The following is a 23,681-nucleotide window of genomic DNA, read 5'->3' as shown; positions in this document are numbered from 1 at the left end:
GGCTAGTGGTAGTAGCTAACACTAGTGGTACGGTCATTGGTCAGTCTGTCTTAACTGTGGACATGAAGTTAATGTGTGTTGTTTATTGTTTTTATTTTTTGTATTAGCTACGTTATTGCTATGTGTAGATGTAGAGTAATGTGTATTGCACAGATTGTAGTCAGTTGTAGCGTCGTGGCTTCCCGATATGTTTGCTTCTAATCTCCGTTGGTTATTGAAGTTCCCGCAGGATAAATGTCGAACTTATTTCTTGGGAACCATACCTTCTGTACGCGTTGAACAATTCCATTTATTCTGTCTCTCTTTACTCTTTCGCCATTACAGTTCATTTGCTAGGCCGCTAAAACACTTCCATCATCTGTTTCATCATCAGCCGGGAGACATTATCTGCTGCCTAACAAAAGCCTTACCCTTAGCGGCACACTCAAATTGCACTCATTTTATCCAGCATGTGCAAAATTGCACCTACAACGTATGCACTACGTGCAGTTACGAGCGGAGTGTTCCCCGTGACAAGGTTGATACGCTTGTTATGTCACGACGAGTTCGTTGCTCCTATTGAAATGTTGTAGTTTCGCCGGCACCTCCTCGCATTACTCCTTGTACTCGCTACGTTATTATTTATCTTCGTCGTTTTTGTTATAAACGACAGATGTCGCTACTTGTCTTGTTGAAACTAATCGTACGTAGTCTTCTAAGCAGTACATTCATCACATTATTGCTGTATTGATTCACAAATACACGTAGGTATTTATTGCAGTTATAAGTTTTGGCCGGATGCGACCAACTGCGATCACTATAATGATGAAGTCATCCATACATTTTATAAATAAAACTTCTATAGTCAGTAATTGTATGCTAAGATGACTTGTGGAAACCTTAGCGCATTCACCTTGTTTTTGTTGATTATAACAGAATAATACCAAATAGTTCGTAGTTGAATTACTAGTAGCGACATCTGGTATCGCAGTATGTAACTTTATTACAATTGTTTATGTTTATAAAAAGGTAATAAATAGTCTTTGTCAAGTCGCCATTATAGTTTTGTTAGTTTTTTATGCAGATCTGCAGTCAAGTCAAACTACTTTAGAAATTAAAATGATTTGCAGAACTTTTACTAAATCTTCCTACATAGAAGATAGTTAGGTATCAATGTGTTTGCCTACGTATATTTTGTTCACAACACGTTTGCACCGACACCTTGACTTTCAGGCCGCCAGCGCTCGTCGCCGAGACAACTGTCTTCTTAATAATCTTTGTTGTTGCTATGCTGTGTATCGTTCAACTATGACTGATATGTCAGTTCAGGCATTTATTTAACAAATAAACATATTCATTAAAAAATATCCGTTTTGAAACTTGATGACTAACTTCATCGTCGTCATCATGAGCTAGTTTCTATCTGCTTCTGTCCATAGGTCTCTTAGATACCACGCCGCGTATATACGACCTTTGCCTATCACAATCAAATCTAATACTTGTTATTGTAAGAATTCTTTCACTATCTGGTTGTGGGCGGTTTATTAGATAAGTTCCCAAGTATTGCCGTTGTTGCCAACTGATTTATCTTCTCTCTCTTTTGATGATTTTGACTATTGAATATTGAAGATTTCAATTGTTTATTCAGCTTCTAAACGTTATCTGAAATGGTTGTGACTGCTTGAATACATATTTAGGCTTAGGGTGTCTGGATTACGAAATGCTACTCTACACTACATTGATATAAAATGACATATAAAGAGATACTCTGTTTAAACTAATATTTTTCTGCTTTAATCTCCAGCTATTTTGTGTCCATGATGTAACAACAGATAGCGCTCGTGTCTCAAGTACAAGCACATGGATACCTAACTGATTATACAAATATTATCACCGAAATATTTTTATTTACGTCTTCTTATCACTTTATCTTTATTCTTCTTATTCTTAATGGATTTTGACTCGTTTAATTGATAGGTAACAAATACTGATACTGCACGTTATCAACGCCTATCACAGGACAAGGTGATGGTATCACTGGTACCACATCATCGTTTATTATTACCTCCACAGCAAAGCCTTCAGTAAGTGTTACCAAGTCGCCATCATTTTACCAAAGTGCTAGTAAACATATTTCTTTGGTTCCTAGTTCATTTTATATCGTATGTATCAGGAGTACCCCAAGGATCGATTTTGGGGCCTTTATTATTCACGATTTTCGTCAACGACCTCAAATCCTGTTTTAAGAACTTACATATTTTATAATACATGGATGACATGACAGTCCTTAAATGAGCACGTAAACTACAAGTCACTGAACTTTTGTAGTCAGATCTTAATTAATTCGTAACATACTTCTAAACCCATAAATTACAATTACATGTACATATCATGTATCGTTTTCTCGTTACAATCTTCCGTGGGACAGGATACACAACATATTTAATGGCTATAAAATATAGATGGTGTATAGTATCAAGGATATGTTTATAAGTTGTAATACATGATGCCGTTATTATCTTCTATATGTATTACATGTAGATTTAATCGTGAACAAAGCTTCGAAAGCTCTTTGTTTTATCATCAAAACCTGTTCCAGACTATGAATCGAAATAAATATTAACTAAACGTCGTTGCAACGAATATGATTTCTTGTCACTAGAATTAAGACACAAGGTAAACCAAAAAATCTTAGAAAGCAACAATAAACACTCGTTCAGCTCAAATTCTATTAATAGGTATGTATCCATATTAGTCAGCGTTCTCACAAACACTTTCGCTAACCTGTGAATAATTTGTAGCGTTTGTTACAAATGTCAAAACCACATTCAAAATGGAAAATCCGAAAATGAGCGTGAGTGAAATATTAATGACGAAATCGTTACCTATACCTATAATACATGTAGTATTATGATGGCTGACGTCAGCACTGATGACGGTGTTGGACGTCACTCCCATTAATAAAATGGTAACTTTTGCCCTCAATGTAACTGCCACCATATACTTACATTTTGATAATTGTGATAAGCAAATATTTGTTAATTCGTCTCAATTCTGATCGAACTGAATTATTGCAGAAGACAATAATATCATTGAAACAGAACCGTTGTGAAAATCAATCCCTAAATCTGTTGCTAAGCGCAAATCTCGGAAACAGATGCACCGATTTGGATCCATCGTTTTATAAGAAAAAACATTGGAATAATTGCAGGTGGATAAGGGAACAATCATATCTGCCAGGACAGCTAGGGTTAACATACTTTAACTATCTTATTAGTAATAAATCTATACTTTGGATCGTGTAATTAAGTCAAAGTGTAAGTGCTATTGTCACGCCGGAGTCACATCCGCGCTACCTATGGGGACACTACAGGTGATCCTTATTGGTCACTAGCAGTAGTAACCTGACGTCATTGGCGTGTACGTGCGTGACCGAGCTCGCGTGCCCACTGCCCACCTGGTCCACACCTCTAACACTTTTGGAAGGATAAACTATTCACCAGCCTGATTATACGTCACTTGTACATTACGAATGAATATGACGTCATCTAAATTACTATGGCCTTTTCTAACTGCTTTTGCGTCAGCACGGTGTGACATAAATTCGACTGAGTTATTTTAAGAAAAGTTACTTACTTCCTTAACTATACTGGCGCCAAACGTAGGTTCTACCTTCCACGACAATTAACAGAAACAATGGAATATCACATAACAAAATACCTGCTTCCAATAAAACCAAACGCGGGAAATCCAAATATTTCGGAAATGCCCAAGTTTTGCGGTTTGGCAAGTCGAGACGCAGTGACCCTTGCCAATCGTGAACACAATGAATTGAAAAGGTTATTCAGTTGGTCCAGTTATTGGAAGCGCGAGTTGATTTATAAGAAAGCTCCACATAACACGGAAGAGTGGCTAGTTCACCGCGAACTGATCGTGTATTTAGGACATTGACGCACGATGTGATGACCGTCTGACGCTCTAGGGCTGCCAGCCTCTTTGCTCCACAAACCAGCACATTAATAATTCACAATTATTTATATTATCCTTTTACTTCTGTCAGTGATATGATTCTTTGTTTTTGATTCCAACCCAAACAAACATTTGGCTGACTTAATACTTTTCTATATTTTTTTCAGGATTTAAACAATCGAAGTTTCTTTTTCTTTTCTGTCTGATCTTGAATGATTAGTAGATTTTATTAGGTAGTGAAACTGTCAGCTTGTGTTGAAAATACGGAAAAGTGTTGCTTGTTAACCGCGGTCTTTTTGGTTTATTTAGGGCATTGACGCACTGCGCGCGCAATTACTGTCGTCTGACAACAGGGTTGACAAATGTTTATCTTTCGGTGTTATTTTCTTACGATTTTGATTCGAAGTTTGCTAGGGTTGTGCATATTTCATAGATTGGTGCAATTTAGCAAAATAAACACCATTTTATTATATTAGGTGTATTTTCTGTTATACTGAAATATTTTATGTAACAGAAACTTTTCTATGAGCTTCTATTGTGATTTGCTTGGTAGAAGTTGCCTCGGTTCACTGTAAAAGCTATTAGCCTCTAAATGTGTTGTAAATGTAGGTTACACAGCCGGCAGCCCTGTTTACTACCGGGATTTCCCAGAGGAGTGACTCATAGCGCTAATGTCAACTGCCGAAATAGTCACTCCAATACTTGTACCCTAGATTTGAGTCGCTGCGTTGGCTTGTGTTCATAATAATTGATAGTCGGGCCAAGTGCTGTTTTGTAAAAAAACAAGTGTTAAGTCGATTGTTTGTGATCACTAAATGGAATTGGAGTGAAAATGTCAAATAAATTATAATTCTACATTCGTAATTGTTCATAGATGAAAAAGTAAAAAAGATCTAGTTGTCAACCCTATTTTATGTTGGGATTTCCCAAAGGAATGAATCACAGCTAATGTCACCTGCCGAATTAGTTTCCTAACACGCAGTGCGCACGCGCATGCACGTTTAACATGTTATTTAATTTGTTGTGTATGTGTGTGTGCATCATCTGGTTTGGTAGTCAATTCATTCAGGAGTTGAAGACACAACATCCGCTTCTAAAGTTTGGCGCGAACACGAAAACATGGCGTGCATCACAGATTTATTGTCTGTGGTGCGTCATTATTTTAATAAAGACGTTAGGTATTGCTGTTTCACTAAACGAATTAATATTTGTTTGATTTATTTAGGAAGTAGTTTTTGAATTCGATTTATATAAAAATGGTCGTAGAAGGCTAATGATTTCTGAAACTAAACATTTAAATATTGTTTAAAATTTCTTTGTTATCTGACTTCAAAATAAAGGAAGAGGCTCTCAATTCGAGTATATTGTGTATATTTTTTTATAGTTATTCTCTCAGATAGTCTCAGTAATTGTTTTGTTAATACTGTAATTGTCGGCGATTTAGGTTTTTCATGTAATAAAAGGAAACGCATTTTTTGGAAGAAAGCCAATCGTAACAGCTTTTAATCGCTTAATTAGCTGCGAAGAAAAAATACTTAAAATATTTTAGTAGCTACCTACAACGGCATAATAAAATAAAAAAAGACGGATCCTATATTAAATTGGACACTAATATATATTAAGTGTAGGAGTGCTTCGGCACGAATTCGCCGGCTCGACCGGAGTGGTACCACGGCTTCTCAGAAAACCGAAGTGAAACAAACCTTGCGTAATGTTCTATAGTGTAAGTGAGGTTACCGGAGGCCCAATTACCCCCCTTCCCAATTCTCCTCCCCGAAAGGCCGCGCACTTATAACGCCTCAACTAACTTTTATTTCCAACTCCTATTTATCCCAGCAAACAAGGAACTCCGCTCGTTACCAGTTATATACTGGAATTAACTTGTAAGTTTTAACTAAAATAGTTACCTGCAGTTGCCCACGCGCATGCTAATATAATCCGCGACGTTTGTGGGAGAACCACTTAGTTCGCTATTTATACGTTTTATTGTGTTGCTCCACTCGTTATGTGCTCATTTTATGCAATCATTAAATTTTCTGATTTTACATGACATTCGATTATATTCACTCAAATGTCATGAATACACTTATGTTAATCGATTTCCTTAAATGGTTAAAGGATCTCGAGACAAAAAAGTTGAAATAAATTATTTGATTCATGGAGGAAATGAATATAGTTTCTTACAATGGCGTTTATATAGGTAAGCAAAACATTCTCGAAATTTCCACAAACACGCCAAGAAACTGATCACTGCAGAAATATTATCATAAACTTAACTTAAAAATTTTACACCTACTATGGTTAACTGTTAGAGAATGCCAAATTGGCATTAAGTCCACCATTGTTTAAATGTACAAAAAGTATAAATTAAATAAATAAATTGTCCTATGTCACAAAGCGCTATACTAACTGTTGCGTATTTGGGCAGTCTTGTTGATCGAAATCACCCACAAGTTTTAATTTTAATTGAGCTTTGATTGAGTACTCGTAGCACGAGTATACTTGTACTCTGGATCTACTATCTATATTAATCTGTTATGGATTATGATGATATTCCGTATATCAATAAGATATCTCCGTATATCTTCTTAAAAATAGTTTTATCAATGTATTTATACAAGTCAATTGATTACAAATAAGCAAGAATTGAGCTACTCGTGTGACATAAGACAGGGATTAAGTACATGTCCACAGTGGAGATCGCCACAATAAGCCCACCGCTGCACGTTGTACAGATTACCAATACGGTTCCTTCTTGCTAGTATTCTCGCTAACCGAATACGATTTTGTTTCAAGTGGTATTACAAAAATAGTTCAGCCTTGTGGAATATCTACGTTTCGCGAGTTCCCGGAAGAAAGGGGCGATGATTCACCTATAGCGGTATATTATATTAAACAGAGACATGCTGCCAGTCCTGCAACGTCGCACTTCTTCATATCTGCGCAATTTCTGACAACATGAGCCGACTGACACTTGCTAGAAGGACACAAGGTGAACTCTTAATCACCACTACTGTATTTAGTTGTCCACAAACGTGTTGTTAGTTGTTGTTCAGCAAAATGTCGTCTCGCGAATGTGTAATTCGCAGTTAGATCGACTATGACATAAATGAAACACTAAACTATCACGGTGACGGGATATTTTGACATGGCGCCGGCTATAACAGTTTAGTTGCCGTGACTCGGTGACGGTCCGGCGGCCGGCGGCCGGCACGGCGGCGACACGGCGACGCGACGATCACACGTTAAATATAAACCGATGAGGTGGTGATGTTAACTTCGCGTTGATGATTTGAGTAATGCCTAGTTCGCCAATTAATAGATTTGCCTAAATTAGAAGTAGTTTGGAGCTATTTGTAATACTAAAGCTTCGAGTGCCATGCTTTGCTCCGAGTTGGTTTATTGTTTATCATTAGGATAGAGAATAACAAAGATACGAAATAATATCTGTGTTTATATTTTAAAATATGAACAAATCGTGTACATATTAGCAGAGTAGCAATTCCAAGAAGTTGAGTTTAATCAGACAGCCATGTAATAACAAATAATTCCTGAATGATAACGTCGCAGCAGCAGTACGCTAGACGCCATTATTTAGAAGCCATCTTTCGTTCAACATGAGATAAGAGCAACGAGAACCACAATAATTTATAATACTAATAATTTTAATAAGAATACTAAGTACTTTGTAAAAAGATATGTCTAGATAGTATTCTTGTAATGATGACATGAAAGTATTCTAGAAATCCTGATGAAATGCGAAAATGGCAACAATTCCCACGATGGTGCGAGTGCATCTCCCTGTATTTCTATATTCTCGTTTCAGTTTGCGTTTGCGTAAAGTGGGCCTGAAAACTGTAAACTATGAGTAATTATGAAGTAGTTACGTAAATACCAGTTAGTCAAGTTCGGTCTAGACAAGGTTGATCACCCACGTCGCGACCGGCGCCTGCGCACCCGACCGTCTTACATTATTAGTTCGCTGAAATTATAAGTTTATTAATATTGTGCTTTGTAATCTGACGAGTGACTGAAAGGCTTGTTTTCATTTGTTGTTGTTCGTTTTCAAAGAGATGGAGAGATTGTTATTCTGTTTAAGCAGTATTTACCCATAGAATAGCTGGCGTGTAGCGAGCAGCTACACATTATGGTTTCCTTTAATTTGTCGTGTACTCCATGGACTGACGTTTGGGACATTAGTTTTTGTAAGATATCACCAGTTTTTTTTTTTGCGAGGGGAACATCTACCGATAACTTTTCCTTGGGCGAGACGAGAGGGAGACTCTCACTAAAAACCCCCCATTCCTACTCCTGCTTTTCGAGCCGCAGCCCCGGTTAGCTAGGTAGTCCGCAGATCCGGTCCTACTGGGCCCCATCTGTGGTGGTCTGATGAAGATATCACCAGTTACTCTGAAATTCAAGAAACAAAAAAAAAACACCTACTTATTCCCACTACTCTTTACTGGCATAGAAAAAAGTAAGTAGCGTAGCAGTGGATAACTACCACCGTGCAGAAAAGGTTATTTTTGAACAATTACAATGTCTTTTCTATTCAAGCAAGTTTGAGAGAAACGAATTAATTCAATATTCCCAAACAAAATACGACAACGTAGACAAAGTGAGTTACAGAATTAACTGTATTTTGGCAAGTGAGGATACAAGGTTGTGTATGTGTCACCGAGTGACGCGTGCGCAGAGTTAAATCAAGAAGTTAGTGATTCAATGTGTTGTCTGTTGTGTTATACGATATCTCGTGATATAACCGTCATTGTATTTATACTCTACTCCTGTTGCTGAGCAATGCTTCTTCTACAAGGACCCTTCAGTGTCAGGGTCAATGTCGATATTATTAGATTGCAGGATCTTCGTTAGTATGAATGGTGATTTTTGGACGAATTCGTTATTTAGTGTGTCTGTCAAAAACTGGGGTCGATTAACAGATTTTGGATTGAGATCGCTTATTGATGTGCAACGTCACACCTTTTATCCACGAGGGGGCGGGTGTGCACATTACGGTACGTAATGCCGCTATACAATGTACACCCACTTTTCAGCATTTGTGTTATAATCGCTTTTTGATTTTGGTTTTTTAGTTCGGTTTCAGTTCACTTTTTTCTGAAATGGCTGATTTAGCATGATCAATAAAACAGTCAGGTTAACTCATGTTTAGCGTTACAAAACATGAATAAGGATTGGAGTCTTGTAGACGGTAGACCTATCTAAGCTAGAAAGTTGTAGAAAAACTTGTATGAAAAAATATATCGCAGTTATATCTAGAATATTCGAGCAAATGGGTCATTCGCACAAGTTTCCCCTTAAATATTAAATGTGTCTGAAACAACAGTGGCTGAGGTTGTAGAGCCTAGAGCCACTAGTGCCACTACTGCCTACTAGTGCCTACTAGAAAATTTAAGTTAATGACTTTTCTTTTACTTTCCGTAACAAATGTGTCTTTAACTTAGGTTTTCTTGGAAAGCTCTATTTTATTGGTGGGCTGTTTATAAACAATATTACACAGTGGCACATAATTACACAGTGGCACTTTTTCTCTTCTGGGAATGGGAAGAGTGTTGTGTAGTCAAAAATATATTTTGACGCGAACAAAGTTATAACAATATACTAGAAAGTGTACAATACGAAATCCACACGCTCTTAAAGAAATATATATTCGTAAACCATAGCATTATATGTGAAGTAGAAGTCAATCTCACTAGAGGCTAATTTATTATACTGTTTGTGACATGTTTTAATATCTTTCTAACTAAATAATAAACAGAAGATGGTGGCTGAAGACGCTGCCGTCACCATCCTTGTCAGAAATAGACAAGGGAAGTAATTAATTTATTGTTAATTAACCTAAGATTTATCCAAGGAAAATGAAGAGGAAATCACTAGCATTTTTTGCGTCATCATTTCTTCATGTTGTTGCTTTATCCTCGACTTTCTATACTTGGTACCAGTGAATGTTTCCTTCAATAAATAAAATATAATGGTTCGTGTCATTATTTCTGTATTCCAGTATAATGAATAGTATTCGATAGTATTAGAACAGAGCTAGTTGTGAGATAGTGCGTGCGGGCAATATTCTCATAAAGCCGCCGACGTCTAATCAGCGCTGCAATCAGGTGACGTCACGGCTACGTCACGATGCGCCCTAAATATTTAGCGGTTGACCTATAGCCGGCGCGAGCCGCCTCGCTGACAACTGCCATCGATTGATATTTGCGTTGTTTCTGCAATGTACTCCCGGCTCTATACACTTTTGCGCATTTACATTTATCACTTTAGAATTGGAACAAATCTTTTGGTAGTGTGAAAGATTGACTTCCTACTTCAAATCTTCATGTGTGTACGTGAGCTTTGTGGCGGCAGTTGGAAGTCGATTGGAAAGCTTTACCTGTAAGGAATTCAATTCCCAGTAGCGCAACTACAAAAGCTCTTTGTGTTTACTCGCGTTTTCCATTTCGACATTTCTATTGGTCCTGCGCTGGTTCGCAAAAATACAAATGATTTCCAAAGAGTTGTGCATGTTTCGATAAACATTTTCCTGTATTGTTATTGACGTAATATTTGGTGTTACACAACAACCGGCTCACCGCGTCGCCCCGCGCCGCCTGCTACCCTGCTACACTGCTACACTTGTCACGTCGCTACGGATTCTGTTCAAACATTGTTTTGTTGATCAACAGGTGGAGGCTTGTTTGTTTCCAGAATACATACAAGTAATAAACAATTCTAACCTACATGTTTGTGTTCAACTTTTGACGAAAAAAAGATCCTTATTCAATATTTCTTTGTGTTTACAAAATGGAATAATTCTTCTTCCAAGCGATTTGTATTGTGACTTGTTTTAGTAATGTTGAGAATTCCGCTGTAACCTTTGTAAGTTTAAGTTAGCACGTATTGCGTCATTGCCTATTTAAAACTTTGATCTCACGTGTCGATCATTTGGAGTTTTAGATACCGTACTTGTACAGCAGTACTTATATCCTTATCCGAGAAATTCGTACATTGTCTTTTGTAAAGCAGTGTTTTAATTACAATAAATTTGTAAGCATCGAACAGTTTGCTGATAACTAGAGTTAATTATGAATCGCTTAATTTTTGCCTTGCGGATACGTAAATAATAACATCTCCAGCCAGTATTACGTCAGCGCTTTTCTCCGAACACATTCTCAGAAATCCAGAGTGAATTGGTTCTAAGAAATTGCATCCTACGGTGTACCGTGTTTTTTGTATAGAAACTATTGCCAAGATTTTAGTCGTTTTTAGCGAAAACGTTGATGCGTCAGTTATCAGCGGTTGTAGCGCTGTGTAGCGCTGTGTAGCGCTGCGGGCGCTGCGAGCGCTGGGAGCGGTGCGCGCGCGCCGCCGCCCCGCGCGGCCGCCAGCGCTCAGTCAGTGTTCGACCGCGATCCGAGCTCACCTGTCGCTCCATCGAGTGTCGCGCTAATCCGTTCCGTGCCGTTCGACGGCAAGTGCCAGTGCCCACATAAGATGCTTGCGCTTGACGCAGTGGTTTCTGTTCGTGTTAAAGTTTTTTAGTGCCTCAAAGTGGATTCCGGCGGACTGTATCAGGCCGTGGAGCATGCGCGGAGGCTCGAGCGCTCCCAGGCCATGTATGTCATAAATTTAGGTGAGTCCGCTTCGACATACGGCGACGTCGCAGGTCCACATTCCTCGATATGTTGCATGGCATAGAATTGCGGTGCGCTCCTATAATTGGAACTAGACTGGACCGGTACTCGGCAGTAAAGAGGTCCCGGTCTCATTGTCGACTTAGCCTAGTTTTTATCGCGGCATGCAAATAAATTCGAGGTCCGTTTTCGAAATCGGCTTTCTCTTTGATCGTGTTCATCGACCAGTCGCTCCTTGGGCGGCTGTATGGCTCTCCAGTCCTGCAGGAGCTGGTGTGCGGTGCTGGGTGCTCGCTGGAGATGGCCACAATCAATCGGCCGTACGATTCCATTTCAATTTGTGTCTTATTCATAGCGCACTGTGCGTGTCTATGTATGTTTTTATTACAGTTCACGTACAACGTGTGGGCGTGTGTTGGTGTGTTTGCGCTATCGGCGATGCTATTTTTGTACTGTGTGATAGTGTGCGTGCGTGCTTGTGTCGGTGGTGCGAGAGTGTGCGTGTGGACGTCGTATCCGCGTTCGGCCTGTTATCATTCTCCTCGTTTGATAATGTTGCGAATTACGTGATGTCTTCGCTTATGATTTTAATTTTAAGCTGAATTTTCGGATAATTTGTTATTTTTGGAGTGAATATGACGCACGTTTGCTTGGACAAGTGCGCAAGAAATCGCCTGCACGAAGACACAACAAAAACAATAGAAACATAAGTAAATACATGTATTCTACTGACTTGACTGATGTTTACTAGTTTGACTGCTAAATGTTGATTTTCCTCAACTGCTACAGGTGGAACCTAGCAACATAGAGTCGTTAGAAAACTGTTTTGTTTTTGTATTTATATCTATAATAGGTACATCCACAGCACGAACAAGTGTTTCTTTGAAAATATTTTAGTCTTCATCAATGTTTTTTACAATTTTGTCTGTTTTCTCCCGAGTGAGAATTTGGTTAGATTGGACACGTTATGATAAATCTTGGTATTGTATTAATGTAACCACAAGCAGCTTACACTGTGATCAATCTTAATTTACAATGTATAGTTTTGCACTTTGAATTACCTGACCTCATAACATTTGGTTAAATGTCATCGAATGTTTTCATTAAGAAACAAACCGCTGTTGTTGACCAACTAGATATATCAGCGCGCGGCGTCATGCGGCCACACTATCCTGTTTGTTGTTATTGCATTGTGCTCGATACTCATTATGTTGTTTTCATTTACTTTATTAATTACACTATGTAATACCCGTTCTACACGTCATCTATTATCTCTGACTAAACACAATTTTCCTTTCTCTCCTCTGATGTCACCCTCAAACTGTGTGTTGTTCCACCATCTATCATAGCCAGGCTATATTTAAAAACATTGGATGTCGATATCTCATCGATGGATAAACGCCATTCATGTTGAAACCATACGTTATCGCGTGATAAAATATTGGCTCCATTGTGTTGTGTGTAAAGATAAATTCTTATGAATAAGAAATAGATGCCGGTTTATCAACAAGTAAAGTGACTTGCTCTGGTGTAAATAATAAACGAAATTATTTTACTAATGTTTGAATTTTAAATTAAAGGGAACGTTTTATTGTTCTTTTCATACTAGTTGTCGTATATTTTTCTTTTGATTGCTCATTAAAATAATGATTAGAAGTATGAATATTTTACGTTTGTCGTTAATGTGTCCACAAGTTTAAAATAAATTGTATTTAATTGCGCTGTAAAACAATGGTTGTCGGGCTTTGGCTGCTATGTCACGGTTGTCGGCTGTGTCGATGGGTATCAGCAGTAAGTGTTGGTAATTATCAACAATTACAGTTGTCATCGGGTGTCGGTCAGCAGCGTAGAAAGTCGCACGCAACCTCTACTTGGCCTGGCTTTTGGCTGCGACATTGAATGTAACGTTTCTTTCTACTCGTCAAACTATTTTAATAACGGTGATGTGCGTCTTCTCTGCTTTGCATACAAACTGTTTATATGAGAGACTGAAAGCTGTGCTAATTTATTGCAATATCAGAACTCTTGCGTAGGATATTCAGGCTTGGTCTCATCTCAATGGTTGCTAGGTGATTCGGTTGCTTGATTGTGATAGTTGTGTGTACTTTGTTTGTATCGATTTGATGTATTCGAGATACATCGATGCTGAGTGCTAAATAATTGTCGTGATTGACACGGTCCCGGCTCCCGTTACGCGGAACCTGTCTAAGGGCCGACACAGACACACAGGCGCGCGCGCAGGCCACTGACCCCCACCCGGATACTTACACACGTTGTGCAAAAATTCCTGCATACATCATCTCATCAAATACTCCTCCTTGTTTATCAGAGTCTGGATTACTAGGAACGATTTGATGCCTACTATCAAGAGTTATTGTGGGTTCACAAATCGATCTCCACAACAAGTGATGGCTTGTTGTTTGAAGTACCATTAGGTTCGCGTAAAAACCTTATCACTTCTATAAATAACCTTAATTGCTTGCACTGATAACAGGGCTATCTTTGGCGCGGCGTCATCGTGTAAGCATGACATGATGAATCTGTACCGTAGGAACAAGTAATCTGTCTAGCTCTGCACGCCTGTCTATCTGACTGCTGTTTGCAGAACCTTGACATGTCTTCATATTCCGAGATAAGTTCTCCACTTCTAAGAAATATTTGCATTCGCCTTACTTGTATTTTGTTTCGGGTTTACATTAAGTATTATACTACTTTACTGTTTGTGTGTGTGCACGGTCTCTCGCACTGACACTGGGTTTCCGCTAAGGAACTGATTAATGTACATTATACTTTTGTTGATTTGTGTCATCAAAATGGAATTGTTTTTCTTTTTACTATGTTAGTGTGGCTGGTGCATTTCAATGTGGCGACAATTGATGCGTTCTTTATTTTTTGTCCATTGCGTCAAAGCGAATGACGCACGCGTCTTGGATTTGCGACAGAAATAATTACGGAACTTCTGTCTAGACGAACTGTGTCCGTCGAAACACACTGAAAATCGTGATTTAATTTTTGAAGCATCAATGGTAGACTGTATTTAATTATTGATACCTAATTACCTACTCGCATAATTTGTACAAAATATTTGAATAGTATAATTATGTACATTGATAATAAAATAGCTATAGTAGAGCAGTGTAGCAGTAGATCGTAGAATAGAGTCACAGTGTACAAACAATAATTGAGCACAGGTAATAATAATAACCGCATTGCGTAGAAGGATGTTTGTGGCACAGGGCGAGCAATATCCTGAATCATAGTTTGTCGGCTTTCGGTGGTTAGCCAATTAATATCTTATTCATTGTCCTATTAATTGGGACTTGTGGTTTAAACTTCAGCAACAGGCAGTCATTCGTAAAGTGCTGCGAAACGTAGAGAATATAGGTTTTTTGAATTTAACCCATTCATATCAAATACATTTCATTAAATACTTAGGGTATCGGTTAATAATAAAATCATGTGAACAGTTGGTTGTCATTATCCGGGTAGTCATCGTGTTGTTGTCGGTGGAAGAGGTCGGCTAAGGTTTATGAATGGGCTGCATCATCCGTTGTGGTCAGCTAGCAGGAAAACTTGGCGCGATACTGCCACACTCGTGTAGGTGGCGTGCTGCTGTGACTCACCTGGAGCTGCCATGTTGGTTGGCGATCGGAACCGTTAGTGCAGCCGGACAACTTGTCCACCATAAACACAAACGACATAAGTATCGTCTCAGTAAAGTTTTCAATAACAACAATATACTTGAGCAAATTGATGTTTGTCGTTTCAAAGAAATATTATATTGTATATTGTATCGCAAAATTACCTCAAATGTAAAAGGTTAAAAGCCTTCTAAGAACAGCGCGACCTCAGTAAAACTTTGTGTTTACCCTTTTCTGTAATAATCTGGTATTCTGTGAAGCCGGCCTACTTTTAGCTACGTTGAAAGCTTTGCTAAAAGTGATCGTGTGGGAAATAAACAAATTATTATTCTAATGTTCTACTTCACTGATCTCATTGAACATTTCTAGATGTCCACGATTGTTCTCTGATTGAGTATAACTGTGTGATTGAGTAGTGCATTGCTACGCTTCCTCAATGAGTAGCAGCGTGGTGGTAGCTTCCACCACGTCGGAGCCGATGGACCGTAACTTCTGCAAAAACTTGAGCCTTGACTGCTTTTGTGTTACTTAAGTACCTACTTGTAAATCTTTCAGTTTCCGTGTTTTCCTTTTCCGCATTCACAGTCAGCGCCAGTTTGTTACAAAGCTATGGATTACGTTCGAACTAAAACTCATCCCGTGAATCATCTCCATTTTAAATAGTGTGACGTCAATATACAATGTAATTCATAGAAAACTTCAACAAACCGTTAGCTCATAACAGAGCAATGCATGCAAACGTGAGTCCATGCAAGAGTGGCTGAAATCATTGCTGTATTCTTTGAATGATCGACGCTATCCAAGGAAATAGTATTGGATTAAATAGCGGCCATTTCGATCCAGTCAAGTGTAAAATTGGCTCAATAGTTTTTTCTCTACGGAATATAGGCTTCCGCGATAAAACCATCGTAGTAGGAAGTTGGACGTTGGTCCATATTATATTTAGATAGTTAGTATTGTCTGACCATGATAGCGATTCGATTCGGACCAGTAAAAAAATGTTAACTTGAGTGCTCGACTTAGGCTTCGTTCGAGGAACATCTTACTGCTGAAACATTGCTGCTCGTGTTACAGGCTAAACGCTCGTGTTTAAGTAATAAGGTCAATCAACCGTGTGGGGAGACTTGTATTGTTTGCACTTTTTTCGCGGAGCATATTCAGAAATATTTGGAATAGCAACACCCACTCGTGCGTGGGATCTAAGATAATGTAATCCAAAGAGAATATCGTTCATTTGATTCGGAACTGTGTAGGTGCTGACATTACTCCTTGACCTTTGGCGCGCGCCGCCCGCCCGCGTGGGCACCTTGTTTACTTAACAACACACTTCTACGAATATTGTAACAAGAAAATTGTATCGTTTATGGAAAAACGTGTTTGTTTATTGAACACCAAGTGAAAACCTTTCAGATTGCTAATTCACTTAGATTAGCTTTTGTACTAGTGGAACTTACAGCTAATAGTGATTGATACACCGCTGTAAGGCGCAAATCGATACTGTTTACTAAACAACTTTACCAAACAAGTTACAACATAAACCTCCAAACAATATCGAGACCGGGAGTATGTTGAAGTAACACAATATAATATAAAACACAACATATACTCACAGACATTTAATGTTTGACCCAGCGAATGTTTTCACTGATGCGCATATAACAGACAGTATGATGATGTATTCAGATTCCTTCAACGACAATGTGTTCAACTAGAACATCACAATAAACCAACTCCCGTGTGTTTACGTCCCCGTACTGTTTGACGTAGCGCCAATTAAGATTTATCTGTCTTGTTGTATGGCAATTAGATATAAAATTTATGTCATCTCCGAGCGGTTTAAAAAGAATATGACATCATAATGTTATCGTGTGAACAGTGCCGTGTTATTTATAGACCGCGAACCGAAACTCAACGCTTCGTGTGTCTACACTCGACATTATACTACACTCCGTTTTTATACGAATTGAAAACCTTCAGCTTTATGTTTGTTTATTTAGAGCCATTTCGATGGCCCTGTGTGATCCACTATTTTATAAAGTTAAACTACAATCAAAGTATAACCTATCCCTTGTGGTATATCTCCTTCATTATAATTCTATACACCCCATTTTCGTGGTGGTAAACTCTCCGGAGACACTGGACACTGGACAGCTGGCAACCTTGCCAGGTTCCCACGAAGTTTGTGTTACCAAATAAATTATGTACGTAATTACTGTTGCTGGACCAATTACTGCCAGTATTGTAAGTTCACGGAGAACTAGTGTAGGACCACTCAACTCACTGCTCTACACTTGTAAATAACTCGGGCTCTTGTTTCTGGTAGTTATTATTGTATTTACTGACTGATCATTATGTATTGTCGTAAAACATGCCTTGATTTCTAGAAAACTACACTGCTATGGTCTTTTTAACGTTAAAATATGTCTATTTGGTTTGGATAAATACCTACTTGTATTTTTTTTACTTTTTCCTTTTCATACAGTATGTACAGGAAATTATATATTGCTATAGAATGTCTTTCGAAAATAAAAAGTAAAATACACGTAACCATTTTTATTTCCTCATTCAAAAAAGAGAAAGTATAAAAGTACGGAGCTCTTTTGAAAAGTGACGCAACTTTCAAAATGTTGCTGATGTATGTTTTATAAATATACTGTGTGTGTGTGTGTGTGTAGTAACTTATAATGATACATCGATTATTGTTTCGAAATTATTAGAGATACGGCATTTACTTTAATGGAGTTACACACAGTACGTAACGAACGATTAGCCAAAAATATACATTCCTAAATTGAATACTTTTATTTTTCCTGTTAACGACTGCGTTCAATTAAGATCTTACGGTTGTTAATTTATTCCATATGCAAAATAACTAGCTCTCTACACTGTTCGAGAAAGGATAACAGAATGGCTAAGTAAATTGAAATGTGCTATGTGTATGCGCCAGTTGCTATTACTTAGAGTAAAATTGTCTATCGGAGCAAGCAGATTGAAACGATGGATCTTGTCTAGACATAGTTAATTCTTCCATTCTGTAATGCACACTTCTACCATATTGTAACTCACAATTCACCAACACGAGAATATCGTAAGCTGTTCTCATTTACATTCTGGAGCACAAAGCATTAAATGGTTACATTTATAGACGCAAAGGTTCACGACAATTGGCCTTATTGCACCGTGGGCAGGAAGCGGCAATAACCCAGTGTCAGCGGATCAAACTCCGAAATTGACTGGAGTGTACTACCACCTGCCGGTTGGCGCCAACATTGGCTCAAATGTATCATTGTTGTGTTGGCTCGTTGGCGTATTTGTGTCACATGGCCGGAACTGCGTCTGTTGTGTACCAGCGAGTACTAGAGCCGACTAGTAACCTTCATTGGATAATGCTCGCGTAACACATCGCCTGGAGGTCAGCCTATTGAAGAAAATTGTCGCGACCGAGTGTTCATTCACATCGATCTGCAGTACTACAGTCGCAAACAAAATGTAAATGAAATGTGAAAATTGTTGTGACATGGAACCTAATTGTCCACTTACGTTATAGTCTCCTTCATGGCAGTGGCCTAAACATTCACCCGAGATGTCCTCATTGGCATTCAGTGCTGATGTCTCGCTACTCCACATCAAGCACGGGTCAACGAACTCGAATACTAATGAACTAGCAACAAGCAGATTGTTATTTGCAACATATTCCCATGTCTTAAGAGCCTATTATTTTATTTAATCTGTTGTAGCAATGATCGAATACTTGATATACAATATGTATTATTCATATATCCTAGGATTCTTTGGAAGTAACGTTAAGCGTTACTCCCGGAGATATCCTCAATCTTTCTTCAGTATTCTAGAAAAGCCGAAACAACAATTTGAACTGTATGAGTTTAGTTTTGATAGTGACTAGGTATGAAGTTATAGTTTATGCATCAGCTATACAAATGTAGGAAGTTTCCGCGTCTCTGCTGCCAAACTATCGACATCCATTTATCTTTACAGCACCGAGTCACTCGAGATTGATGCACCGAATAGTTTTCGCTATTGCTTTTATGTTCTTTGATTTATCCACTGGTCTTATAACCAAGTTGTTGGTACATATCAGTATTATGATAGAGTATGTGAGTATATTGATGAGTGCAGTGACTATGGTAATCGGCCGGCGTGGCGTGGGCTCGCAGCCGTCGGTCTCCGTCGCGACCTACCGCACGGCGACACGGCGACACGGCGGCACGGCCGGCGACCGCGACCTCTGTGTGCACACAACAGGTGGCATTGTCACTGTCTTGTTTTGTCTCGCTAACTACAGTAAAAGTTCAGATTGTAGAGTTTAATACTCGTTTCCTAGTGTTTTTTGTTTACATGCTAATTATTTAGAAGCATTGTCAAATGCAAGTTACCAGTAGCGTTTGTCACGAGTGTTGGACATGATATAGTACTTCACTTTTGATCCACATAAGAGAGTGCGGTATAGGACAACCAACATATTAAATTAACAAAAATGTGTAAGCATTGTCTATATGGTCTGCCAAATGATTTACATAAGATTGTGCAAGGAATGTTTGTTTGAGTACTGCTGGTGGCTGGTACTGCTGTGCTGACCGGGTCGTTGGTCAAGGATGAGGTTACAAGATTATTTCAATTATTTATTTTTATTACAAGTCCAATATTTAATGATGATATCAAGTATCTTTAATCAGTCTATTTAAAATTGTAATTTATTTATCAAGACATTGTTTTGTACAATAGGTACCTACACTCGGTGTGTACTCTACTGGTCATTGTATATTTGCTAGACGATATCAATTAGTGGCCACTGTGTATGGCTTATGCGGTAATGTCTAAATTTATCTTCATGATCACCAGTCCAGTGTCGCACACTTGGCGGATAATTGATGATGGGAGCTGTCCCACTTGGAAGGACAATATTTTCAGCGACAGACAAAAAAATGTTTGAAGATTTTTTGTAATGTTATGATATCTGCTTTGATCGGAACCTAGTTCTATATTTAGTATTTGTCTTGTCAAGAGGCGGGCCTACCGGAAATCTAAAAGGGTTCGGACTGTAAATAATGCACCACCGGAAATGACGCGCGGACAACGCTGCCAGAGTTGGCTGCCAGTGTTCTTGGCTCGTTAGCGCTCTCGTACATATACTCGCACTCGGCTGAATGGCGCTCACTCTCAACAGTTTATAGTCTCCAATGTGCCAGAAACCGTATTACACTACTACCGTGAAATTGTCTCACTTTTCTAGAGCATTTAAGAAAGTTTCCGAATAATGGTTTTTGTCCAAAGTCGGTGTGTGTTATTATTTGGTCCGGCCAAATAAAGTCATACAAAGGTCATGTGTACAAAACAATCAAAGAAATAACGTCGAAGGAAGGTATAAATGTATTGACAAATGGGAGAACACTCCGCGCCAGTAACATAATGGGCTGGGAAGACGCGGGTACACGTGTACATGGAGTCCGCGTCTTTGATCCTTGTTGGAGCGCGGTGAACGTGCAGCGGAGAGCCGTGGCTATTATAAGTATTCCGTAAATGGCGTTCCCATCGGCGGCTAAATCTGTCTCGCCATCAGACATATCTATTGGTGCGTCTATATGTTTGGCCGGCTATTCTGGTTAGGCTATAAATGGCGCCGCTTCGGCCGGGTATTATTAGCATTGGCCGCGCGACTCCCGAACATAACGCTTCGCACCTGATTGGATGGTGGCCAGATATAGACCTCGTTATGCCCGCCTCAGGACTCCACTGTCAACTATGACTATAATCGTACTGGTCAAGCGCGAGCCGCCACAGAAGCTCCACCGCTTTGCATTCCCGTGTGTATATGCCAGAAATTAATTGGCTCATTGATTGATATCTTCCGTAATGTAACGGAAGGACAAATACTATGAACATTTGTGCATCGGTTTGCTCTGTTATCCATGAGATATCTAAGTTGACCAGGGTTACTTCTCACAATTGACGTAATAGATTGTTAAACTAAATAAACTAAATCTAATATTTTTGAAAGTTGTTAAAGCTGTGGTTCATCTCGATGGCACCGATTAATTGGCTTCGTCTGATCTAAATAAATTGATTGTTTAATCATCTTTCCACTGCTAGGCGATAAGAATGATGGCCACACATATTTCACTGCCGTGTGGACGTAGACGTAAACATTTTTCATTTTTGAAATATCTCGTCCCTAACCCGGTCACTGGTGTATTTACACCAGCAACCTTCATCTAATCGCAATATAATTGATGTGTTTCTGGTACACGCTGTGTGTATGTAGGGAGGCGTGTCGTGTCATCGGATTTTGTTTTAGTTGGCGTGGACAGGCACGTCACGAGGTCGCCGCTCCAGATGCCAGCAGATACACAGCGGATCTCGGTAGCCGGCTCGTGGAAGCTGCATGTTATGTGCGAACTGGGTTACGAAGCGTTTCATCATAATGTCGTGTGTAGTGTTTCAATAAAACAAGCCACAGAGACATTTGAATGTTTGATTACAACATACACTACAGCGTGATTATTGTCACTGTAATGGTCCCTAATTCCGTCTAATTTAGAACGATAAGATCGGTTTTTGACCCAGACCTCGATTAACATGCAGACTGAACAAAATGTAACATAAATTGCTGTGAAGTGAATCATAGAGTGATCCGAAGCAATGATATCATATTATTATAAAGCGCACTGACCACTCGGTACGTTTGGCATGGCCGCATGGCCGTGATTTATCCTCTCCGAAGGTGTGGAGTAGTCGAGCTGCTTGGCACCACACAAATTATCTCTTCATTCTGTGCTCATCGGGCGCTCTATTCTTGGAACCTCATCACAGTACGTTGTCTTAGGGAGTTTAAAGCGTGTAAGTTTAGTTGTAGCGTAGAGTACCAACTCACGTGACAACATGTATGTAGTGTCAGTATTGATGAATGTTTGGCACTGAACGGATCAGCGCTGGGCTCTCGTTTGATGTGTGACATGACAGCTCAGCTACTCTCCGACCACACAAAATGCATGTGTACGTGTGTGCGAAATGCTGTTTATTGAATTTTTTATCGTCAGATCTGGAGGTATGTTACTCCTAATCAGTTCACCACTTCCCGTAAACCAATATGATAGAGTTGGAGTCAACCCGTAGTGGTACAGCTTCACAATGTGTAGCCAAACGGTCGGTCGCACGCTAATATGCAGTTAACACCTAGATCTATAATTAGGTGGCCAGGCGTGACGCTGCTAGTAAATTTAAAATAATTATAATTAAGTACGCGCGGCGGGCATGTTAATCGGCCGTTAACTGCGACCAACCTTTGTGATTTATGTCGTATGGTATGCGTAGGCGCATTGAACACTGTAATACGATTTTGATAAAGATTTGTTTAATAGCGTTTTTGATTAAGTATGTGATGGCTGAAGCAAATCTAATTCATTATTGACCGGAGCCTTAATTCCGCCATTTATTGACATTACTAACGGTGACTAATTTATGTTTTGTTTTGTGAAACAATGTTTGCGATAATATTGAGTGACAGTGTAGTAAGGTAATAAAGTGGTAACCGTTACTTTGACGGTAACACGTTAAGTCCAAAGTATAATGAGTGCATCTATGTGGCGATGCAATCGCCTTGACCGCGATGTGGCAGACTGTGGGTCGCCGCACGCATGCGCCGCGCTGCGCCCTGCGCCCGCGCACTTCTGACCGAACTTTTCTTAGTTCAAATCGATGGAGACTATTGTAAATAGATACTTTCCAAAATAAAATTATTCTAATTATTAGAAAACTTTTGAAATAATAGTCAATTATGTTTCATCGGTCAGTTTCTGTCTAATTTAGTTGATTGTTGACGTTTGAAACATACTAAGGCAATATTACAATTATTATCAAATTTCATAACCTCAACCAATTAAGTGGATCTAAAAATATATTTTCTGTTTCGATAACAACCGACCAATGAGGCATTGGTGTCTTAAACTTTGAGTATTTCGATATTTTAATTTCGATTAATGGACATAAACGTTATTAGCCTGTGACGTAGTGATGTACGATGTGAGTAAGCTCCCAAAATACTTGAGACCATATAGAGCGACAGTGATCCTCTGCCCAAGCTATCGTGTTGTAACACGGGCAAGGTGATGCATCAGAATAGTTCGTTGTGCAACGCACCCCGCCGGGCCAAGGTCCCACCGAATTAACAGCTGGTCACTGCTGCCCGTTCTGACCCATTTCGGTGTACTATTGATGTACTGAGGTTTCTGGGGAAGATATTCCATGGCCACCTGGTTATTACGAGCACATGTATGACCTATCTTCGACGATATCACGCTAGCAAAACTATTTGTTAGCCCAAACAATATTTTAATCGACTTGTTCGTTGGATATGTTGGTCATGTATGAAGAGAATCATATTTTTGTGATATGTATCTAATTACATGTAATTTAATATCAGCCATGTTCCTCTCACGTA

At 39.0% G+C, this 23,681-nt stretch overlaps 1 protein-coding gene across 13 annotated transcripts in view; it reads left to right on the top strand.

Moving 5' to 3' along the window:
• LOC118269201 (histone deacetylase 4) overlaps nt 1-23,681 on the top strand; it is a 69,855-nt gene that overhangs the window by 16,651 nt on the left and 29,523 nt on the right. Inside the window, exon 1 of one of the 13 annotated variants that reach the window (XM_050699152.1) lies at nt 11,287-11,584. The exons of 11 other annotated variants lie outside the window; for them this stretch is intronic. In XM_050699152.1, coding sequence (XP_050555109.1) covers nt 11,566-11,584 — 19 coding nt within the window. In that variant the 5' untranslated portion in view covers nt 11,287-11,565. Of the gene's footprint in view, nt 1-11,286; nt 11,585-23,681 lie in introns of those variants that run through there. One more of the 13 variants, XM_050699123.1, reaches the window with a different exon arrangement.

Source organism: Spodoptera frugiperda, chromosome 2, assembly GCF_023101765.2.
Source record: "Spodoptera frugiperda isolate SF20-4 chromosome 2, AGI-APGP_CSIRO_Sfru_2.0, whole genome shotgun sequence".
Classification (NCBI taxonomy): Eukaryota; Metazoa; Arthropoda; class Insecta; order Lepidoptera; family Noctuidae; genus Spodoptera; species Spodoptera frugiperda.
Note: the sequence above shows the minus strand (reverse complement) of the source record. Positions and strands in the feature narration are given on the sequence as shown.